At 40.7% G+C, this 23,357-nt stretch overlaps 1 protein-coding gene across 1 annotated transcript in view; it reads left to right on the plus strand.

Moving 5' to 3' along the window:
- Positions 1 to 23,357, plus strand: part of LOC110506270 (protein kinase C-binding protein NELL1) — a 400,235-nt gene that overhangs the window by 191,044 nt on the left and 185,834 nt on the right. Inside the window, exons 10-12 of the mRNA XM_021585706.3 lie at positions 4,431 to 4,504; positions 10,423 to 10,522; positions 15,201 to 15,329. Coding sequence (XP_021441381.3) covers positions 4,431 to 4,504; positions 10,423 to 10,522; positions 15,201 to 15,329 — 303 coding nt within the window. The remainder of the gene's footprint in view (positions 1 to 4,430; positions 4,505 to 10,422; positions 10,523 to 15,200; positions 15,330 to 23,357) is intronic.

Below are 23,357 nucleotides of genomic sequence, written 5' to 3' on the forward strand. Positions count from 1 at the left end.
TTGTACCATCCAAACCATTGTGAAATATATTTTCAATAACCACAAACATTGTATTTTCAGCTGTTTGAAGCTGGTGTACAAAACCGAAAGTAAAAGACACAAAAACAAAACTTTAAAATGGAAACATAGAAATAGCGCAAATAAAACAGACTCTTCTTACACTTCCTTTCAATAAGCTTTACAGTGGCTTGTGAGAAGTATTCACCCCTCTTGACATATTTCGTATTTTGTTGCCCTAAAACCTGTAATTAAAATATATTTTTGGAGGGTTTGTATTATTTGATTTACACAACATACCTACCACTTTGAAGATGCAAAATATTTTTTTTATTGTAAAACAAACAAGAAATAAGACAGAAAAGCACAAAACTTGAGCGTACATAACTATTCATCCCTCAAAGTCAACACTTTGTAGAGCCACCCTTTGCAGCAATTACAGCTGCAAGTCTCTTGGGGTATGTCTCTATAAGCTTGGCACATCTAGCCACTGGGATTGCTACCCATTCTTCAAGGCAAAACTGTTCCAACACCATCAAGTTGGATGGGTGGAGCTGGTGTACAGCAATTTTTAAGTCATACCACAGATTCTCAATTGGATTGAGGTCTGAGCTTTGACTAGGCCATTCCAAGACATTTAAACGTTTCCCCTTAAACCACTCGAGTATTGCTTTAGCAGTATGCTTAGGGTCATTGCCCTGCTGGAAGGTGAACCTCCATCCTAGTCTCAAATCTCTAGAAAACATGAAACAGGTTTCCCGCAAGAATCTCCCTGTATTTAGCACCATCCATCAATTCCGACCAGTTTCTCATTCTCTGCCGATTAAAAACATCCCCACAGCATGATGCCTCCACCACCATGCTTCACTGTGGGGATGGTGTTGTCATGACGTTGGCCTCTTTGGGTATAGCAAGCCCCATCCCCCTCTCCCTGCCTCCCCCTTTCCTCCTTCAACTAGGTTGCTGTGGTCAGAGAGATGTCATAAATTCCTGAGGATCTCCTCATGGACACACAGTGTAGAGAGAGTACATTTTCATAGAGAACAAAGCAATTCCTTCCACCTCACAGAACTTGAGGTACGAACAAATTTCATGTTCCGAAGAAAGTATAAAAGATCGGTGATGAATCCAGCTACGAACTGGTCCATTTGTTACAACTTGGGGAAGCTCATGGGAGACGTTGTGGCCACATTACCATAATGCTGTTTATAAAATAGCCTCAGATATTAGGTTTACATCTAATTGTTGAATAAGATGAATGAGTGAGCATGATACTGTTTGTATAATTGTGTAATATGATTTTGGACTGTTTAATGAAGAAAAATAAAATTCCCTTTTGATTTGAACTAAATCAGAGGACCGTCCCTGAGCCCAGTCAGGGTTAGGCCTCCTGGGACAGCCCTTTTTCGACCCTTCCGAATAAAACCTCCACTCTGGTTTTTGATCAGCAGACCGAGCTTACCTCAATTACGAGATGGCTAAAGGTTGCAGACCATGTTTTTCTCCATTAGAGGAGACAAGGGTTGTAGACCATTGCTGAATCTTTTAACCATACCACGTGGTTAAACTCTTAGACTATCGATACTGACAGAATAAGAACAAGTCTTTGATATTAATTACTAGTCTGCAGCTAGGAATTCAGTATCATTGAACACGAAGAACGACAACCGCCGAAACATCCACTCTATAACAAATGAATGAATGTCACTCTGAACTATCCCATATAACCAGGATGGAGAGAGAGAGGGAGAGAGACGGACAATTCTTCAAAATAAACAAACATTTCACCAGCGATCAAGATAACACAGTGAGCGTAAATATATATATTGATTGCAATTGTTCCCGAATGAGTGAGCGTTCATGTGCAAAGGAATAGCATTTCAATTGGTATGATTATCACTCTGTCGTGACTTCTAAGTTGACCCCCACTCCCCTTTTGTCTAACAAGCCGAAATGCCGGTTTAGCCCACTAGGGCACATTCTCCTATCATTTCATGTAACCATATTTGTTTGTTTATGCATTTCTGTGAATTACTTAGTTAGCAATAAATAAATTATATAAGACAATTAATGTATGGATGACTCATAGTGAAGACTGGGTTTGTGCAGATAATCAACAATTTACGATGTTTGGAATGAGACTAATGTGAGGTAAAGTAAATAATTAATTAATTTGAAGACTAATTGATCAGATACAATATCTGAAAAGGTTTTTTAGGAAATGATTACAAAGTTATCTAAATATTTTTCCTTGGTGCCCCGACTTCCTAGTAATTACGGTTGCATGACGTATATCACATATCAGTCTAATCGCGTAACACTAATTACAGAGAATCTTTGATAAAAACTGTCTTCAGTTTACTGATAGTAAAGACACGTCAGTGTACTCGGGGTGATGTGAGGTGTTGGGTTTGCTTCCACATAGTGTTTTCCTTGATGGAAAAAAGCTACATTTTAGTCTCATCTGACCAGAGTACCTTCTTCCATATGTTTGGGGAGTCTCCCACATGCCTTTTGGCGTACACCAAACGTGTTTGCTTATTTTTTCTTTAAGCAAATGGCTTTTTTTCTGTCCACTCTTCCGTAAAGCCCAGCTCTGTAGAGTGTACGGCTTAAAGTGGTCCTATGGACAGATACTCCAATCTCCGCTGTGGAGCTTTGCATCTCCTTCAGGGTTATCTTTGGTCTCTTTGTTACCTATCTGATTAATGCCCTCCTTGCCTGGTCCGTTTTGGTGGGCGGTCTGAGTTTTGGTGGGCGGCCATCTCTTGGCAGGTTTGTTGTGGTGCCATATTCTTTCCATTTTTTAATAATGGGTTTAATGGTTCTCCGTGGGATGTTCAGATATTTTTTTTATAACCCAACCCTGATCAGTTCTTCTCCACAACTTTGTCCCTGACCTGTTTGGAGAGCTTCTTGGTCTTCATAGTGCCGCTTGCTTGGTGGTGCCCCTTGCTTAGTGGTGTTGCAGACTCTGGGGCCTTTCAGAACAGGTGTGTATATATACTGAGATCATGTGACAGATGATGTGACTCTTAGATTGCACACAGGTGGACTTTATTTAACTAATTATGTTACATCAGAAGGTAATTGGTTGCACCAGATCTTATTTTGGGGCTTCCTAGCAAAAGGGGTGAATACATATACATGCACCAATTTTCTGTTTTTTCCCCTATTTTTTTTAAACAATTAATTTTTTTACATTTCACTTCACCAATTTGGACTATTTCGTGTATGTTCATTACATGAAATCCAAATAAAAACCCATTTATATTACAGGTTGTTATGCAACAAAATAGGAAAGACGCCAAAGGGGTGAATACTTTTGCAAGGCACTGTAAAGTAATACTACAAAAATTGTGGCAAAGGACTCTTTGTCCTGAATAAAAAGCGTTATGTTTGGGGCAAATCCAACACAACACATCACTGAGTACCGCTCTTCACATTTTCAATCATGGTTGTGGCTTCATCGTGTTATGGGTATGCTTGTCATCGGCAAGAACTAGGGAGTTTTTTGAATGGAATACAACTATAAGCACAAGCGAAATCGTAGAGGCAAACCTGGTTCAGTCTGTTTTCCAACAGACACTGGGAGACAAATTCACCTTTCAGCAGGACAAGGCCAAATCTACACTGGAGTTGCTTACCAAGATGACACTGAATATTCACGAGTGGCCTACAGTTTTGAATTAAATCGTTTTGAAAAACTATGGCATGACTTTAAAATGGCTGTCTAGCAATGATCAACGATTAAGATGACAGAGCTTGAAGAATTTCAAAATGGACAAATATTGTACAATCCAGGTGTGCAAAGCTCTTAGGGCCAGATCCCGACTTCAGAATGTATGACTTTCCTACACTACGCACACCTTTCCTATGCACTTCTCAGTATTTGGTGTACAGACTTAATTCATGTGCTTAATGCGCTCTTCAGGTGTGAACCTTGCACACTCTGAATAAATTTCATTCAACTGCTGAAAACCTTCCCACTTGCTAGCCAAAATGTCTCATGGCTTTGTCATTCAATAGCATTTTAAGTACATTTTCCTCTTAAGCCATCCCTTTAAATATGGTGCACCTTTTGATTATAATTTTGTCAACGGACTCAATAGAATACTTTGAGAGAATGGGTTGAGAATATATTGATCAACGAAATGTCACATAGGCCTTCCTAATTAGTATATCAGATAGGGTTACACAATTCAAGTAACTTTCACAAAATTCCCAGGTTTAACAGAAATCCTGGTTGGAATATGGCTGAAATCAGGAGAGAATAAAGCAGGAAATCTGGGAATCCTCCAACCAGAATGTATAGAAAATCTGGGAATTTTAGAAAAGTAACCGGCATGTTGCAACCCTAATACCAGAATTGCTTTACTGTATATATACTCACATATCACCAATGATAATGTCCTTTTCCTTTCTCCCCACAGCAAAATGCACCTACATGGCCCAAACTTTGTCAGAGGGCCAGCGTCTGCTAATGAAAAGTTGCACAGAATGCAAGGTAACAACGGATCCATCCTTCCCTGACTAACAGCATTTGGGTTGTAACAATACCATTATTGTGATACTCAGAACTATTGTGAAGTATTGTGATACTCAGAAGTACTGTGAAGTATCATGATATTCATGGCAAGTAAACAAAACCTGAAGCAGACTTAATTTCTTGAGGAAAACGGTCCTAATGTTGGAAACAAAGAAACAAACAGCATTACGTGTCACCAAGTGTCAAATTTGTGTATACGATATTTGACATAAAGCAGGTTTTCAAAGAGTTGAGTTTGCTTCATGTTTTCCTTCTTGCCATTTAAAATCGAGTATCATATCATTGTGATACTGGTATCGTAACAAGCAAGTTGTACAACTCGGTTCTGTAGATTGATCTCTGTGTTATTTAATTATCCAACTGGCTTTATTAGTTCTCTGAGTCCAGACACAATATATTGTCATGACTGTACTGTGAGGATCACAATGGGTCAGATTAGCTTGGCAATGATTGACAATAACCAGACCTTCTCTCACCCACAGTAGAAGGGACAAGGGAACTTGATGGTGTGACAGTTTACACCCTGTTGTAAATCACAGGAGAAGGAGGGCTCTTTCTCCGCCTTTAGTATCAACCAAAGGAATTTCAGTCTTTCCCCGCTGAAACTCTAACACGGTCAAACGTGGATAGTGGAACAATATTTATTACAGAAGAATATGGGGGATGGTCAGTGGGGAGCTATAGAAAACAAATGTAATATTGCTTTTAATTGTGTGATGTCATTAACTGTATCGACGAAATACTGTTCCTCGGAAAGTATATCCCATTTATCTGTCAAGTTCCCATCCAATACATTGTGCATATAATATGAAAAATCATTCATGTATTTCAGTTAAGATATGCATGTGATTTTAGGAGGTATAAGATAATATATCTCTTGTAAACCTGTACATAAGTAAGTAGCCATGCCCCGAATGAGGTTGGAGTGACTGTCAGATGGACGGCGCCGTCCCCTTTGGCCAGAGTGCATAAAAAGCCTTGGTAACGAAAATAGAATTTGACCAGGAAACATGAGGTGGTAGCTACAGGTGGTAGCTCCACACCTCAACACGAGGTGAAGAAATAAACACATTTTATTTTAGACCAGAGAGACGGCGAGCTGCAGCTCATGTCCATAGTGGTCCGAATCACCATAGTATTTTACTCTCATCACCAATGGGAATCGTTGACATGGCTGGCTATCTTCCAGAGTGAACAACCGTAGAAGACGGGAAAGGTGAGACCCCTTTCAGACAATCATAGCCATACAGCTTGCCGCTGAAAGGCCACACTTCTTAAGGAGTGCTCGCTCCATCCGAACAAAGGCAATCACACGTAAATACATTCATGATTTCTTATTTCAAACGGGCGCCAGTTCGTGTGCAAACTATATGATTAATGCTACTGTGAGAATAGTTCTGAAATGTCTCGACGTTAAGTGTACCTTTTTCTCTCTCTCTCTACCCCCTTCTCCATCTATGTGGTAACAAGCCGTCATATTTTGTCAGTCCGCTCGGGACCTTTGCAAAGGGTGTAAGTTTATTCTGTGTTATGATTAAGTAAATAATAATATTAATTTAAATAAATAAATATAGCAATTTGTGTAGAACTGAATCATGAGCAAGGTTGGGGTTTATGCAGATGGTTACGACTGTTCAGAATTATGATATGAATAATAAAATTACTGTTTATCGATGAAATAGATATATACCTAATAGAGTTTCATTTGGGAGATGGTAAATCTTTAAACAACCTCTTCCATGGCGCCACAAATTCCTAATGAGTTAGTTGTTACATGATTCATTTAATTGGGTAACAATTAGTTAGTGGATTAAATAAATAAGTCAGATTAATGAATGTAAAGTCACAACACTGTTCAATCTTTCTTTTTTTCTTTCTCTTCCATGGGTGAGATATGAGGGTATTTGAGAGTAATGTATGAACATACAAACAAAGGGCTGTTTGAAGTGTTTGAGGGGTAAATCTAAGGAGTAGGGCTGTGTCCCAATACGATCCCTCGACAGGACCCTATGAGGCGTGGTCAAAAGTAATATATTATTGGGAATAGATTGCAATTTGGGTCGCAGATTACATTTAAGGAGCAGGCAGCAGACTATAATTAATGTAATTATTCCACTGAGGGAATAAATGCTGCCATTTATCTTAAAAGGCATTTTTCAAAGATAAAATGTGTGTTTTACTTTAGTCTTTGGTTACAATGAGACTAGCCAGCCGGAGAGGAAAAAGGTTTTAAGGCCCCCTTTAGACTGTAAAGTGGTAATCTGTTCTGTGCAGCTAGCTTTCCTTCAGACAGTGATTACAGTCTCCATCATCTGTTACCATGGTTGTTAAAGTGGAGAACTAGCCAGTTCAATAATATACAGTACCTGTCAAAATTTTGGACACACTACTCATTCAAGGGTTTTTCTTTTTTTTTTTTTTACTATTTTCTACATGGTAGACTAATCAAAACATCAACACTATGAAAAACACATATGGAATCATGTAGTAACCACAAAAAGTGTTAAACATATCAAAATATATATTTATGTTTTCAAATCTTCAAAGTAGCCACCCTTTGCCTTGATGACCGATTTGCACACTCTTGGCATTCTCTCAACCAGATTCATGAGGAATGCTTTTCCAAAAGCCTTGAAGGAGTTCCCAACTATGCTGAGCATCCCAAACCATCTCAATTGGTTTGAGGCCAGGTGAATGTGGAGGCCAGGTTGTCTGATGCAGCACTCCATTTCTCTCCTTCTTGGAAAAATAGTCCTTACAAAGGCTGGAGGTGTGTTTTGGGTCATTTTCCTGTTGAAAAACAAATGATAGTCCCACTAAGTGCAAACCAGATGGGATGGCGTATCGCTGCAGAATGCTGTGGTAGCCATGCTGGTTAAGCCTTGAATTCAAAATAAATCACTGACAGTGTCAACAGCAAAGCACCCCCACACCATCAAACCTCCTCCTCTATGCTTCACATTGGAAACCACATTTGCGGAGATAATCCGTTCACCAAAAATCTCAAATTTGTACTCTTCAGACAGATTTCCAATGGTCAAATTTCCGTTGCTTGAGTTTCTTGGCCCATGCAAGTCTCTTATTATTATTGGTGTCCTTTAGTAGTGATTTCTTTGAAGCAATTCACCCATGAAGGCCTTATTCACGCAGTCTCCTATGAACAGTTGATGTTGAGATGTGTCTGTTACTTGAACTCTGTGGAGCATTTATTTGGGCTGCAATTTCTGAGGCTGGTAACTCTAATGAACTTATCCTCTGCAGCAGAGGTAATTCTGGGTCTTCCTGTCCTGTGACGGTCCTCATGAGAGCCAGTTTCATCATAGTGCTTGATGGTTTTTGCATCTGCACTTTAATAAACTTTCAAAGTCCTAACATTTTCAGAATTTACTGATCGTCATGTCTAAATTAATGATAGACTGTCCTTTCTCTTAGCTTATTTGAGCTGTTCTTGACATAATTTGGAATTGGTCTTTTACCAAATAGGGCTATCTTCTGTGTGCCATCCCTACCTTGTCACAACACAACTGATTGGCTCAAACACATTCCACATATGAACTTTTAACAAGAAACACCATGTTAATTGAATTGCATTCAAGTTGACTACCTCATGAAGCTGGATGAGAGAATGCTTTGATTGTGCAAAGCTGTCATCAAGGCAAAGGGTGGCTACTGAAGAATATAAAATATAAATAATATTTTGATTTGTTTAACTCTTTTTTGCTTACTACATGATTCCGTATGTGTTATTTCATAGTTTTGATGTCTTCACTATTATTCTACAATGTTGAAAATAGTCAAAATTAAGAAACCCTGGAAAGAGTAGGTGTGTCCAAACTTTTGACTGGTACTGTAGGTGTATACACTTCCCTTGATCAAATTGCAGCAAACAGAGAGCTTAAAGGGGAAATTTGGACATTACATTTAGAAAGTTGCCCTTCTCACTCCTCTTTATTTGTAGCTATTAGTCGTGTAAGTTAGCTGGAGGTTGTAGTGGCTGTTTAACCTTATACTGCATTGGGCTAAATCAGGGTTCCACAGAGTGTTACTTGGTTGTCTTAAACAAATCTAGTTTGAAACAAAAGTATACACCTCACACATGGTTATGGGCTTTAAAAAAGGAGACATCTGTAACATGTCAAATATAGAGTTGAAATGTATTACAGTTTGTGTTTACATCCCATTATTACACTTTATATACATCACAGAAGACTGAAATATAACAAAACCGTTTGACATAGAAACACTGGATTTTTGGCGGCTTTCAACTTTGTGGCATCAGTTTGGGGAAGGCCCTTTCCTGTTTCAGCATGACAATGCCCCCGTGAACAATGTGAGGTCCATACAGAAATGGTTTGTCTAGATCTGTGTGGAATAACTTGACTGGCCTGCACAGAGCTCTGACCTCAACCCTATTGAACAACTTTGGGATGAATTGGAACGCAGACTGCAAGCCAGGCCTAATCACCCAACATCATTGCCCACATCAAGTAACTCAGTCAAGCAGTAAAATCAGAACAGCATGGAGTTGTCACGCCTGCTCCCGCTCTCCCTCCCTGGCGTGCGAAGGCGCCTGGCTCCCCAGCATTACGCACTCCTGCCACCATCAGTACGCACACCTCCCTTTCCCCATCAAGCACATCAGCGATTACTGGACTCACCTTGACTCAATTACCTCTTCCCAATATCTGTCTGTTCCCCACTCTATTCCCTGCTGCAGCATTAGTTGTCGTTTTGTACCCATGTGCTGACGCTGTTCTTCACCTGGTCTTTGTGTCTGTTTCCTGATTAAATGTTGACTCCCCGCACCTGGTTCTCATCTCCTGCGTCATTCCTTACAGGAGTGTGAAGAGACACACACACACAGGCACACACATTGCATTCTCAAACATGCTAAGACACACTCTACATACCCATACATTTTAATATTGTTTTTCTGCTGTATTATTGATTTTTGGTTGTAGATATGTTATGGTAGAGTAGTATGTCATAGTATGTTATGTTATGTATTGTTTTATTGTATGTAATTGTGATTGGACCACAGAAAGCGTTGCTGCTGCTGGGATCCGGAATAAATAAATATTATACACAGTGCACTACTTTTCACCAGGGGCCATGTGGTTATGGTCAAAAATATTGCACTATGTAGGGAATATGGTGTGGGAAATATGGTGTGGGATATTTGGGAAACAAACCCAGTTGGTGTAGCACCTGGAAGGGGGTGACTTCGAAGTAACTTTGAAATAGAGAGGTGTCTAAGAGGTCTGAGTCAATGCTTCACACCTTGAGAGGCACACAGGGACCATGGAGGAGCGGAAACTGAGACAGGTTGACGAATGTAACTGTGCGCATGGCTATTTATTTCAAAAGTCCATGGGAGGATGAGGAAGAGGGATTTATAGAGAGGAGAGCCTGAGTTTTCTCCCTTTCTTTGTGAATCTGTGTATATCCCTGTCTCTCTGCATTTACATTCATGTTGTGGGTACTGTGCCTATATTCTGTAGTAGTGCGTTTCTCTTTTTGCAAGTGTCGAGGAGCAGTGTAAAATATAATTATCCTTCTGCTACAAGGATGCAAGCGCACTAATTTATTCAAACAACCAACTAACATACAAGATAACGCTGTACATTTAATATTAAACAATTAGCATTGCACCCTAACCCTTCCTGGTCATATTCAAAAAGGGTCTGTGTTTATCCTTTGCTTTGTGCTTTGCTATATGCTACGAAAGTCAATAATTTGTTGACATCATGTAATTATTGGAATCAACCTATCACTAACATGCTAATTATAATCTAATGTTAATTGCCCCTGGGGGGTTAAATAAAGTTGTATTGATTTGAGTTGCTTGAATGTGTGTATTTGGGTTGTGTTTGCAGAATGGGCTGATGGTGAGAGTGACAGAGAACTGTCCGGAGCTCAACTGCACCCTCAAGGAACAGATCCTACCTGACAACAGGTGCTGCAATGTCTGCAAAGGTTGGTCCTTCACCTTTGAAGTCGCTTGCTACTGTTTCAGCCCTCATTCCGTCTCCCCTTGCAGTTTCTCATTGGCCGAGCTATCATCTTCTGCTACCCAACATTTAATTAGTCTGAATCATTCCTCATTGCCGTTTATCATTGGTCCCACCCTTACAACCCGTAAGGGAGCATGGAGAAGCTAACAGAGCCAATCCTGGCCTGCTGCTTGTTTGAGTGGAGTCAATGCCTGTGTCCCAAATGGCTCCATATTCCCTGTATAGTGCACTTATACTGTATAGTGCATAACTTTTCATCAGGGCCCATAAGGCTCTGGTCAAAAGTAGTGCCCTATGTAGTGAACAGGGTCTTTTAAATGGCTCTATTTGTCTCTTTACGTCCTGCACAAATATTTTATCCGTTGTTGGCTTGAGTTCAGAGCAAAATGTTCTGTCTGCTTTAGACCGGCTCTCGCCATGCCAATTTGCATAATTTCTACCATTTTGAAAGCGAAAGGATATATTAGCTAAATATCCATAGATAATTTTGTAAATAGATTGAATACACAGAAACAGTTAGAGGCAGGCGACTGTGAAATGATGTGAATAAGAGAGATATGTGGAAAAAATATGCGCACCTTGGAGATGAATATGGTCAATTTCAACTGAACAAATTCAGATTTGTTAAACCAAGACTTATCGTTTGGTCTATGTATTTTGGCCATTCAGATAAACATCAGTGCAGTGCAGAGGAGCGGAGTCTTTTCCTTTTCAGGACATCTTCCACTCATAACCTGCCATTATCTCCTTATGAGTTGAATGAGGCCTGTTATATTGGATATTACCTACTAGTCATTAAGTCAGCATTTTCTACCTTTTCCATTGCACTGAATGGAAAGGTTTAAATCCCTCAGAAAAGGGATTGGGGAATGTGTGTGTGCACGCTGTAGGCCTGCAAGTGCATTTCCTTTTCTGTCTCCCTCATGGCGTCAGCCAAACTTCCACCTCTCAAGTTCTGATTCTTTGTACATGTAAGACCTCTTCTGAGAAAGAGGGATAGGGAGGGAGAGAAAGAGAGAATATGACAGAGAAAGAAAGAGAGAGGGAGAAAGAGAGAGAGAAAAATATCAGAGAGAGTATATGCAGAGCGAAGGAGAGAGATTGCAGAGAAGGAAAGACAGAGGGATAAAGAAAGAAAAACATGTCAGAGAGAGAAACAAATATCCCCTGTGCTGCACACTCACCTTGCCCTCTACCCCACGATACAAAACAACATCACACATCACAATAACCAAAACCTCACCACTTCTTCAACTGTATATCCAACCCATCTTCCCAAGCTATCTGCCTCCGCGACACACCATATCTCCTGAAACATCTCCCCACTTTTTACCATTTTATAGAACTCAAATTCCACCCTAAGGCGCACAGAGACCATCCCATTAAATAATAGTAAAGGGTCTGTCATCCCCCACCTTTGACCCTCTTCCTCCTTGTTAGCCAAATAGCCAAGTTTGCCTGAGCAAACAGAAAATCAACAACACACATTTGCCTTTTCCTTATTCGAATACCTGTACCAATTATAAATATCCCGACAGTAAACTCCACCCCCAACCTCTTACACAGACATTCCAACCGAGACATCAATGGCATTAACCTGGCAGAAAACATATGATGCACAGTTTCACTCGTGATAAAGAAGGTCACCCCTGTCTGACTCCAGGGTCGACCCGTGCCATTAGTTATTAGTGGCCAGGGATCCATGTAGAACCCTTCACTGGATGTCCCCTGACCTCTTTGTTACTGGGGGTTTGTAGAGCCTCCATCTAAATCCCACCATACTCTCCGCCGCACATATCCCCTGTCACTGATGTGCCTTCACTCCTGTTAGGCTCCTAATGTTCCTCACCTTAATGCAGAGGTTGTAGAGGGTTTTACCTACCACCCACTCAAACTCCCCCAGGCTTGGAGTGTTAAAGTCTCTGCCATCAACTGCAGTGGCGGAACCATTGGTGGCCCCTTCCCCTTTGGCTGCTCAAACACCTCCCTTACCGGCTCAGACAGTGCTTCCTGGACCTCCCCCAGGAATCTCTCCAGCAGCCTAAGAGATGTTAGTCCTGTTTGTTGTGCCAGGACTTCCTGTGTTTTCCACCCCCAGCAGCTGCAGGTCGCCCAGCCTTATTAAACCCGCTGCCATCAGTTGCTTTTGCAGGGTGACCGATTGAACTGATCTCAAAAGGATGACTAGATTGTGGGAGATAGGCTCCTCCCATAGCCGAGGCTCCACACCCCCTTCTCGTTTGGGCCTTAGCAGCTGCCAGGCTCTTAGCACCACAGAGTAAAATCAGAGACCTGCTGTACTCAGCCTCTCCAGCCTCATGAGGAACAGCTGCCGGTCCCAACCCTAATCCGCCAGCTCTCCTCAGCAGCAAGCACGCTGGTTCCCTCCAGCCAACATCAGTATGGAACAGCAGTCTCTGCGCCGACTTTAATCGAAAGGCAGCCACCCTGCTCTCCAGTTCCACCAGGCCCTGTCCTCCTTTGTGGACAACACTGCCACCCTCAGCCAGTGATGGCCTGAGGGGGGTTGAGGACATCCAGTTTATGCCATAGGAAGGATGCCGCCAGGTTGTTGATTATCAGCACCCTCACTCTATATGACACTTGGGACAGGAGACACCTCCAACTGGCCAATCTTGACACCACTGCCTGTGACAGCCCCTCCCAGTTATTCCTGACCCACCTCTCCAAGCCCAGGTACACCCCTTTAAGCCCTTCACAACCCCACTGCAAACCACTGGATGCAGAGGGGGGCCCCTATCCCTCCTTGCACCACATAACAGAGCTTTGCTCTTGCCCCAGTTCACCTTAGCTGATGAAGCTCCCTCGCACACCTTCAGACTGCATATCCTGCCCATCCCTGACCATCACAGAAATGTCATATGCATACGTTGACACTGCTATGCCTGTCAACACACCCATGCCTGTCTAGCAAACTCCCTGCAGTCTCCTGCGCAGGAGGCCCTGAAAAAGTCTATATGGCTAGTGTTTATAACTGCCCCGATAGAGGGTATCCGTATCTAATGCCAGCCTCACTCAGACTGGCCTACTGAGCCCCCCTCCCACCTTGACCATACATGACGCCCCATTATACTACATCTTCATACAAGCCAAAAACCTATCCCCAAACCCAAACACAGACATCACATTGAAAAGATACTCATGGTCCACTCTATCAAAAGCCTTCTCTTGGTCTAAAGAGAACAGTCCAAAGTTCATATTAGAAACTCTCAACAAGTCCAACATGTCCCTGATTAAGAACAAGTTGTACGTGATTGAGCATCCTGGTACACATTATGTCTGGTCCTTGTGTACTGTAGAGTCCAGGTGCGATATCAGTCTGTTAGCGAGGACCGTTGAAAACATATTTTAGTCCGCACAGAGCAAAGCCACAGGGCTCCAGTTCTTAAGTTCACACACATCCACTTTTTTGGGCAGGACGGCAGCTCATTGGCAACTCTCCTACCCCGACGCTCTCACCCAACATGTAAAACAAGTCCAGTCCATCCAACAACCTCAGACAATGGATTCCCTTGGCTTCATCACTCTGTCTTTCCAAACCAAAGAAGAAGGAGCTGGGAGCATCCATCTTCTTGAGCATGGTAACCTAGCTCTTGCAAGTTCTCCCTTTGCTTTAACCTGGAAAAATCTGCCCAGGTCCTTAAGTAATTCAGCTAAATTAACCTAGAAGCCTACATTGCCTTGCCACCCTTACCAGCTCTACCTCCACTTCACTGATACTATGCAGAAGTTCCCTCAATACTCTCCTAGCCTCTGAGGATGAGAGAGCTCTATACTGTTGACAGAAAAGCCAAATTTGGACTTTTCCCATATCCCACCATTGACTCAAAGACTCGTACTCCTCTCTTAACTGACCACACCGTTCCAAAAAAGTTTGCAAACCTGAGCAAAAAGTTGCATCTTGTAAGAGCTTTACATTGAACTTCTAAAAGGATGGCTGCCGAGGCCCTGGTGAAATGAACCGCAGAGCCATGGTTTTCTGGTGATCCGAAAAACCCACCGGGAGAATGGTAGCGTCCAACAACCTATTGATCTGCACTCACCCTAACCCCAAAGACCTTCATCCTTGTATACTGTCTTGTATTGGGATGTCGAGTTCTCCAAACATCCACTAAGCCAAACTGCTCAATGATGTCCCTTAACACCCCCACTGAGCCTGAATAAGCCTTCTCCTCATTTATATATTTTGTAAAATACATTGTACAGTTCCTGTCCCTGCCTACCACCAGCATCTCCTCAGTAGCTACCTGTGAGAGTTCCTGTCTAAGACACCCAAACAGACACCCCCTCTCTCTCCCTGTGTTAGGTGCATACAAACGTACAAAAAGACAAACACTGTGTTGTTAATATCTGCTTTCACCACAAGCAGTCTATCCCTACACATCTTCTTTAAGAAGCACATTTGGATCCTGAAGCACTATGGTTTGGAAGGGGGTTTCACGGAGAGTGGGACTTGCACTAGTCATTTCTGGGAATGAAGGGATAGATGGGTTCAGATCGAGAGAGGAAACAACTGAGTCATCTACTGTACGGATAGTTTCTACCCCACTGTCAGCACCCTGTGTGATCTCGGTCAAATCCAGATTGTTGAGACAGAACTTTGTCCCCCTCTCTCCCAGGCTACGACTTCTGTGCAGAGGGACTCATTTGTGGGGAAAATTCAGAGTGTAAAAACCGGAATACCAGAGCCGAGTGTGAGTGCAAGAGCGGCTTTGCCTCCATCCACGGGGACTCAACATACTGTGAAGGTAGGCGGCTGTGAACTATTTGACTGGGTCTTTGGGTAGAAGACTCTGGATGGGTATATAACGGGTAGACTTAGAGCTTGTTTTGTGTATGTAGAAGTTGTATTTCTTTATGGCAAAGAGGACTTAGGAGTAGAGTGAAGTTGCCCCTGCACATGCTGATCTTGGGTAAGTTTAGCATTTTATCCCGCTATTGTTAAGGTTAGGATTGGAGGAGGGGAAGCTCATCCTAGATCTGTACCTCGATTCCTGAATTATCGGGAATTATATGATCTCTATGGTTGAGTGGACGTGGATATGTGAGATGCCTGGCCCATTCCATACAGTAGATGCCTGAAACAGAGCTTGGATCATGAAAGTTTCAACTACCTCTGGGTTTAGTAGGACATTTCAGAAGCAAAATGTATTTGTTCAGTATTTGTATATATTTGTATTTGTTAGGGGTCCCCGTTAGCTCTTCCTGGCGTCCAAACACATTAAAACACTTACAATACATATAAAACAAAGGATAAAACAGTATATCATATAACATTATTACTCCACTACATATCTACAATAGAAAATGTATAATACCACCATACAAAATTATAAAAAATATCTGTGTGTAGAGTGTGTGTGCTAGCGCTTGTGTGCGTATGCCTGTGTCTGTACCTTTGTTTGTGTTTCTTCACAGTCCCTGCTGTTCCATGAGGTTTATTTTTACCTGCTTTTTTCAATTCTGATTCTACTGCTTTCATCAGTTACGTACCTGATGTGTAATAGAGTTCCATGTAGTCATGGCTCTATGTAGTACTGTGCACCTCCATGCGTCTGTTCTGGACTTGGGGATTTTGAAGAGACCTCTGGTGTTATATCTTGTGGGATATGCATGGCTGTGTACTAGTACTTTTAACAGACATGTCGGTACATTCAGCTTGTTACAAAAACATACAACACTTCTTACAAAAACAAGAAGTGATTAAGTCAATCTCCCTTCCACTTTCAGACATCAGAGATTGACATGCATATCATTAATGTTAGCTCCCCGTGTACTTTTAAGGGGCAGTTCTACTGCCCTGTTCTGAGCCAATTGTAAAGTCCCTCTTTATGGCACCTGACCACACTACTGAACAGTAGTCCAGGTGTGACAAAACAAGGGCCTGTAGGACCTGCCTTGCTGATAGTGTTGTTAAGAAGGCTACTGTTTTATCAATATGTTTTGACCATGACAGTTTACAGTCCAGGGTTACTCCAAGCAGTTTAGTCAACTCAACATGCTCAATTTCCACACTATACATTACAATATTTAGTTGAGCTTTGGGGTGTAGTGAATGATTTGTCCCAAATAGAACGCTTTTTATTTTATTCTTTGCCATCCATTCTGAAAAACTGCAGTTCTTTGTTAACTTCTTGGTGACAGGGGGCAGTATTTTCATGTATGGATGAAATGCATGCCCAAATTCAACTGCCTGCTACTCATCCCCAGAAGATAAGATATGCATATTATTAGATTTGGATTTAGATTTGGATAGAAAACACTCTGAAGTTTCTAAAACTGTTTGAATCATGTCTGTAAAAAACATTCAAATGTGGGGGTTTTTGAGGTCACTCTCTTTTCAATGAGTTTCATTGGGAATCCAGATTTCTAAAGGACCTTCTTGCAGTTCCTACCGCTTCCACTGGATGTCACCAGTCTTTAGAAATTGGTTGAGGTTTTTCCTTTGTGTAATGAAGAAGTAGCCCTGTTCAAAACAAGGGTCAGTACAAGTGTACTGTTTGGTAGAGGCGCATGACCAGAAAGGTAGCGTCAGTTTGTTTTCTTCCTGTATTGAACACAGATCACCACGTCTTCAATAGTATTGATTATTTACTTTAAAAAATACCTAAAGTTGTTTGATGTGTTTAAATGTTTTGGCAAAGTTTACAGATATTTTGTAGTCACGTTGAGCAAGTTGGAACTGGTGTTTTTCTGGATCAAACGCGCCAAATAAATGGACATTTTGCATATATATCGACGGAATTAATCGAACAAAAGGACCATTTGTGATGTTTATGGGGCATATTGGAGTGCCAACAAAAGAAGCGTGTCAAAGGTAAGCCATGATTTATATTTTTATTTTGGCGTTTTGTGTCGCGCCTGCAGGGTTGAAATATGTTTTCTCTCTTTTGTTTACGGAGGTGCTATCCTCAGATAATAGCATCGTTTGCTTTCCCCGGAAAGCCTTTTTGAAATCTGACATGTTTGCTGGATTCACAACACTTGTAGCTTTAATTTGGTATCTTACATGTGTGATTTCATGAAAGTTAGATTTTTATAGTAATTTATTTGAATTTGGCGCTCTGCATTTTCTCTGGCTTTTGGCCAGGTGACGCTAGCGTCCCACATATCCCAAGTGTTGCAGTCGTTTCAGTAACAGCTGACGTGTATTGTGTTGAGTCATTCGCATACATAGACACACTGGCTTAGTTGAAAAAGTAAGGGGCCTAAACCGCTGCCCTGGGGAATTCCTGATTCTACCGGAATATTGTAAGACATGTAACTCTTAATTCATAATATTACAGGGGGTGTAAATCCATAACACATTTGTTTTTCCATCAGCAGACTGATCTATAATGTCAAAAGCCACATTGAAGTCTAACAAAACAGTCAGTCATTTGTGTAAGTTCCCTGCTTGTTACATGTACTTCTGTCGTCAATTTGTTTACTGTAAAATAGCATTGAATCTGCTCAAACACCATTTTTTTCAACAGTTTACTAAGGGTTTGTAACATCCAGTTTGTCAAACCCCGGTACCATGTCATTGATAGACAACAACAAAAAATGTACCTATTCTACACTTATTTTCAGAATTCAAAAGTACAATGCTTGTCTTTCATAATTTTTCAGATATACTTGGATATGTAGTGTCAGCGTTTGTTGCTGGCAAGTCATGCCTGACATTGCTAATCTTGCCAATGAAAAATTAACATTAAAGTAGTTGTCAATATCAGTGGGTTTTTGATGAATGAGCCATCTGATCTAAAGATAGAGCCGAGTTTGCCTTTTTGACAAAAATGTAATTTAAGGTGCTCTAAAGCTTATTACTATCAATCTTTATATAATTGATTTGTGTTTCATATTAAAGATTATTTTTATTTAGTTTAGTCACATGGTTTCTCAATTTGCAGTACGTTTGACAATCGGTTGTGCTGCCAGACTTATTTGCCATACCTTTTGCCTCATCCCTCTCAACCATACACTTTTTAAAATTCCTCATCAATCCAAGGGGATTCAAACGTTTTCAGTCATTTTCTTAATGGGTGCATGCTTATTAGTACGTGGAATAAGCAATTTTATAAATGTGTCAAGTGCAGCGTCTTGTTGCTCCTCATTACACACCACAGACCAGCAAAATGTAATATTATTTACATAATCAACACAAGATTCACTACACAACCTCTTGTAGGACCTCTTATACACTATAGTAGGCCCAAACTTTGAAACTTTGGTTTTCCTAGATATGGCTACTATAAAGTGATGACTACATCCGATGGATTTGGATACTGCATCAGTAAAGATGTGATCAATACATGTTGATGATTTCATTCCTGTGGTGTTTGTTACTACCCTGGTAGATTGACTGATAACCTGAACCAGGTTGCAGGCACTGGTTACAGTTTGAAGCTTTTTTTGAGTGGGCAGCATGACAAAAGCCAGTCAATATTTAAATCATCCAGAAAATATACTGTACCTCTCTGTTAATATCACACACATTATCAAGTATTTCACACATTTGTCCAGAGTGGTTGCTCAACCAAAGTTTTGAGATTAGAGGTTTAGTATGATACCTTGCGTCATTGCTTCATTGCTCCAGACCAGCGCAAGGGAGAGTTAGAGCACTGATTATGCTTTTGGGTCCCAAGGCGCTAATGTGTCTCTAACTGACAATGAATGTGCGACATAAACCAAATAGAAATTGATAATTGTGCACGACTTCAAAATTTTATTTCAATGAACTGAATGATGAGGATGAAGAAGTTGATTGAATTTAGGACAGTAATGTAAGAATTGCTATTCCTCTGTCCTGCACTCGCACACACGGAAAAATATACTTATTTTATTGTTACTTCTCAACAGTATTACTTACTAAAACTGTTGTTATGCTAAGGTTTTATTCTAAGAGAAATTCAAATGTTCAGTTATATTCCAGGATATTCTAAAGATATATGTGTTGACTGAATATAAGCAAGTGTCTGCTAAAAAGTACCAACATTCTATCTGATAGTGTTTAATAAAGAAATGTTTTGGTTATCCTGACCTGGACACCATGTATTATAATCTATTAAAGGGAAAATATTACCACCGTCTCTTGCACATGTCATTTTCCATATGGATCCATAAAGATTTATTATGGTAATAAATATCACTGAATGACAGAAACATTGGAACAAAGTAGGCTAATGAAGGTAAACACATTTTTGCTGACTGGAAAATATTATTTCAAAATTAATTGAAGAGGCAAGTGGGAAGGGGGGAAAAACAGCATTTAGAGGTAAAGACAGTGCTGCTCTGAGACAAGCATGGGGACTGGCCTTGATAAATCAATAAGATTTTTATTTTCACTGAATCTCCGTTTGGGTATTGGTTAGGCTACAGTTAGGGTGTGGAAATGTTAGGATTATTTTGCTATTACTGTAGTACTTTAGCACTTTAGCCTAATCCCGACTGGTCACATTGTACAGCGCCATTATGGGCTATTAGCAGGACAATAGACTCTTGCCAACACCGCTCTGTATTTTGATACTTTGCAAGGCAAATGATCAGCATTAAAAACTTTGTGGGTCGGTCCGCCCAAGTGGCGCAATGGTCTAAGACACTGCATTGCAGGACAAACTGCGTTGCTATAGATGCTGGTTCGATAGCTGTGCCGGCTGCGACTGGGAGACCCATGAGGCGATGCACAATTGACACAGCGTCATCGGATTAGGGGAGGGTTTGGCCGGCCGGGATGTCCTTGTCCAAAAAATAGGCACGTTAGGCTTTTGGTTTCTCTCCCTCTTAAAATATAAATATATTTTGGGGGATTTATAAATATTATTTTGGCCTTTATTCAGATTACAATCGCTCACTTTCGGTTATTTGACAACAAAATCATCTCCAAAATATTGTTATTTTTTTGAACAAACCATTTAGAATCCTCCAATCCTCTAAATGGAATTATTGGCCGAAGAGCCATATAGATTGCAAAATAGTTGGGAAGAGATTTTTGATGGCACATGGTTTATGAATTGACATTACATTTTCCATTCCTCCTGAACAATAGTGTGATCATTGCTTTTCCTCTGTGTTGCACACACACCCCCAAAAAATGTACATCTATTTTTGTTTCTACTTGATCAAAACAAGCTGTAACTGGACTGTAGCATTTTACTTACTAAAAATTACATGATAAGCACACATTTGTAAACTCTAAAAGTAATTGGAAAGGTAGATACAATTTACTTGTGACATTGTGTTTACAATAAATAATAAACAGGTTTTCAAACTCTTGTTTTTCACTGTAGTACTGTTATACTGTAGCAGGTGTAGCCCATCATGCAAACAATGTTTTGTTTTGGCAGGACAATCGACTCTTTACAGCCTGGCTACTATAGGTGTGAAAATCCCCCAATTTGTAATGTATTCGATGCTTAGGTACTATAAAGTGTTAAGTTTCTAACTCAAGACCACATGCAACCGCAAAATGTCGGAGAGCCATATAGATTGCAAAATAGTTTGGGAAGACATTCCATGGCACATGGTTTATGAATTGACAAGCTACTCTTCATAGCCCGGCTGCTGTAGGTGTGAAAATCCACCAATTTGGCCTTAACAGTTATTCATCAACATCTTTATGCTTCATTAATAAAATAACATGATAAAAGACATTCAAAATGCAGATGTTTATTTAATCTACTTTTTATTTGCACTTCCCCCCAGCTCCAAGATCACGGTCATGTTATTCAGCACCATTATGGGATATTGGCAGGACAAAAGACTCTTGCCAAGGAGGGTAGGGGGAAATTGTATCGTCAAATGTAATTCTTAGTTAAGTTGGCTGTATCACAACCGGCGGTGGTTTGGAGTCCCTTAGGGCGGTGTACAATTGGCCCAGCATTATCCAGGTTTGGCTGGTGTAGGCCATCATTGTAAATATGAATTTGTTCTTAACTGACAGTGGCACAACAGGCCAGTGCAGACAAAGCTACTGCCAGTGCTAACAAAGCTATTGGCCCAAACAAAAATAAGATCTGACTCAACAACCAGCTGTTTGAGAGCTGTGCACTCTTTCTGCCCGACAGATTATCTATATGCTATACTGTATGTGTGCGTCATGCATGATAAAAAAATATATATAAAAAATACTTCACCAACGGCTTCAGGAATCCATTTGTTTTCTAATCAATTATATAGCCTATATTTAAAATAGCATTATTACAATATTTTCCCTGGTCCAAGTGGACTACTTGGGGATGATCGATTGGCCTGGAGTTTTCCCAAAACCTCCCTGGGCCAGCAAACAGCTCTGTATGTCAAAAGCAGATCACATTTAGATTTTAGTCATTTAGCAGAAGCTCTTATCCAGATCGACTTACAGGAGCAATTACGGTTAACTTCTTATGGCTGCAGGGGCAGTATTGAGTAGCTTGGATGAAAAGGTGCCCATTGTAAATGGCCAGCTCCTCCGTCCCAGTTGCTAATATATGCATATTATTATTATTATTATTATTGGGTAGAAAACACTCTAAAGTTTCCAAAACTGTCAAAATATTATCTGTGAGTATAACAGAACTGCTATTGCAGGTGAAACCCTGAGGAAAATGAAAACACGAAGTGGCTTCTATTTTGAAAACTCCATGTTCCATTAGCCTCCCTTTGCTGGATTTAAAGGGATATGAACCAGATTCCTTTTCCTATCGCTTCCTCAAGGTCTTCAAGACATTGTTTCAGGCTTTTATTTAGAAAAATGAGCCAGAACGATGACATCGCGTCAAGTGGTCACATGAGTTTTGCTCGCGCAACAGAATTTGGATAGGTATTGCTTTTCCCTCTCCTACTGTGAAAGACGTTTGCGGTTGATATAAAAACACCTGAGGATTGATTATAAAAAAGTTTGACATGTTTCTGTGGATATTATGGAACCTATTTGGAATTTCTGTCTGCGTTGTCATGACCGCTCTTTCCTCTGGATTTCTGAACATAGCGCGACAAAGAAACGGAAGTATTTTGGATATAAAAATAATCTTTATGGATCAAACGGAACATTTGTTGTGTAACTGGGAGTCTCATGAGTGAAAACATCCAAAGCTCATCAAAGGTAAACTATTATTTTGATTGCTTTTCTGATTTTCGTGACCAAGCTTCCTGATGCTGAGTGTACATCATGTTATGCTATGCTATCGATAAATTTACACAAACGCTTGGATTGCTTTCGCTGAAAAGCATAATTTCAACAGTCTTGAAGGAGTTCCCACATATGCCGAGCACTTGTTGGCTGCTTTTCCTTCACTCTGCAGTCCAACTCATCCCAAAACATCTCAATTGGGTTAAGTTCGGATGATTGTGGAGGCCAGGTCATCTGATACTGCACTCCATCCCTCTCCTTGGTCAAATAGCCCTTACACAGCCTGGATGTGTGTTTTGGTTCATTGTTCTGTTGAAAAAAAAACAATAGTCCTACTAAGCACAAACTAGACGGGATGGCGTGTTGCTGCAAAATGCTGTGGAAGCCATGCTGGCTAAGTGTGCCTTGAATTCTATGTAAATCACTGACAGTGTCACCAGCAAAGCACATCCACACCATCACACCTCCTCCTCCTCCATGCTTCACAGATGGCACCAAACATGCGGAAGTCATTTGTTCACCTTCTCTGACAAAGACACAGTGGCTGGAACCAAACATCGCAAATTTTGACTCATCAAACCAAAGGACAGATTTCCACCGGTCTAATGTCCATTGCTCATGTTTCTTGGCACAAGCATGTGTCTTCTTCTTATTGGTGTCCTTTTGTAACGGTTTCTACGAAGCAATT

The sequence above is a fragment of the Oncorhynchus mykiss genome, chromosome 26 (genome assembly GCF_057628025.1).
Source record: "Oncorhynchus mykiss isolate SJ-2025 chromosome 26, ASM5762802v1, whole genome shotgun sequence".
NCBI classification, from domain to species: Eukaryota; Metazoa; Chordata; class Actinopteri; order Salmoniformes; family Salmonidae; genus Oncorhynchus; species Oncorhynchus mykiss.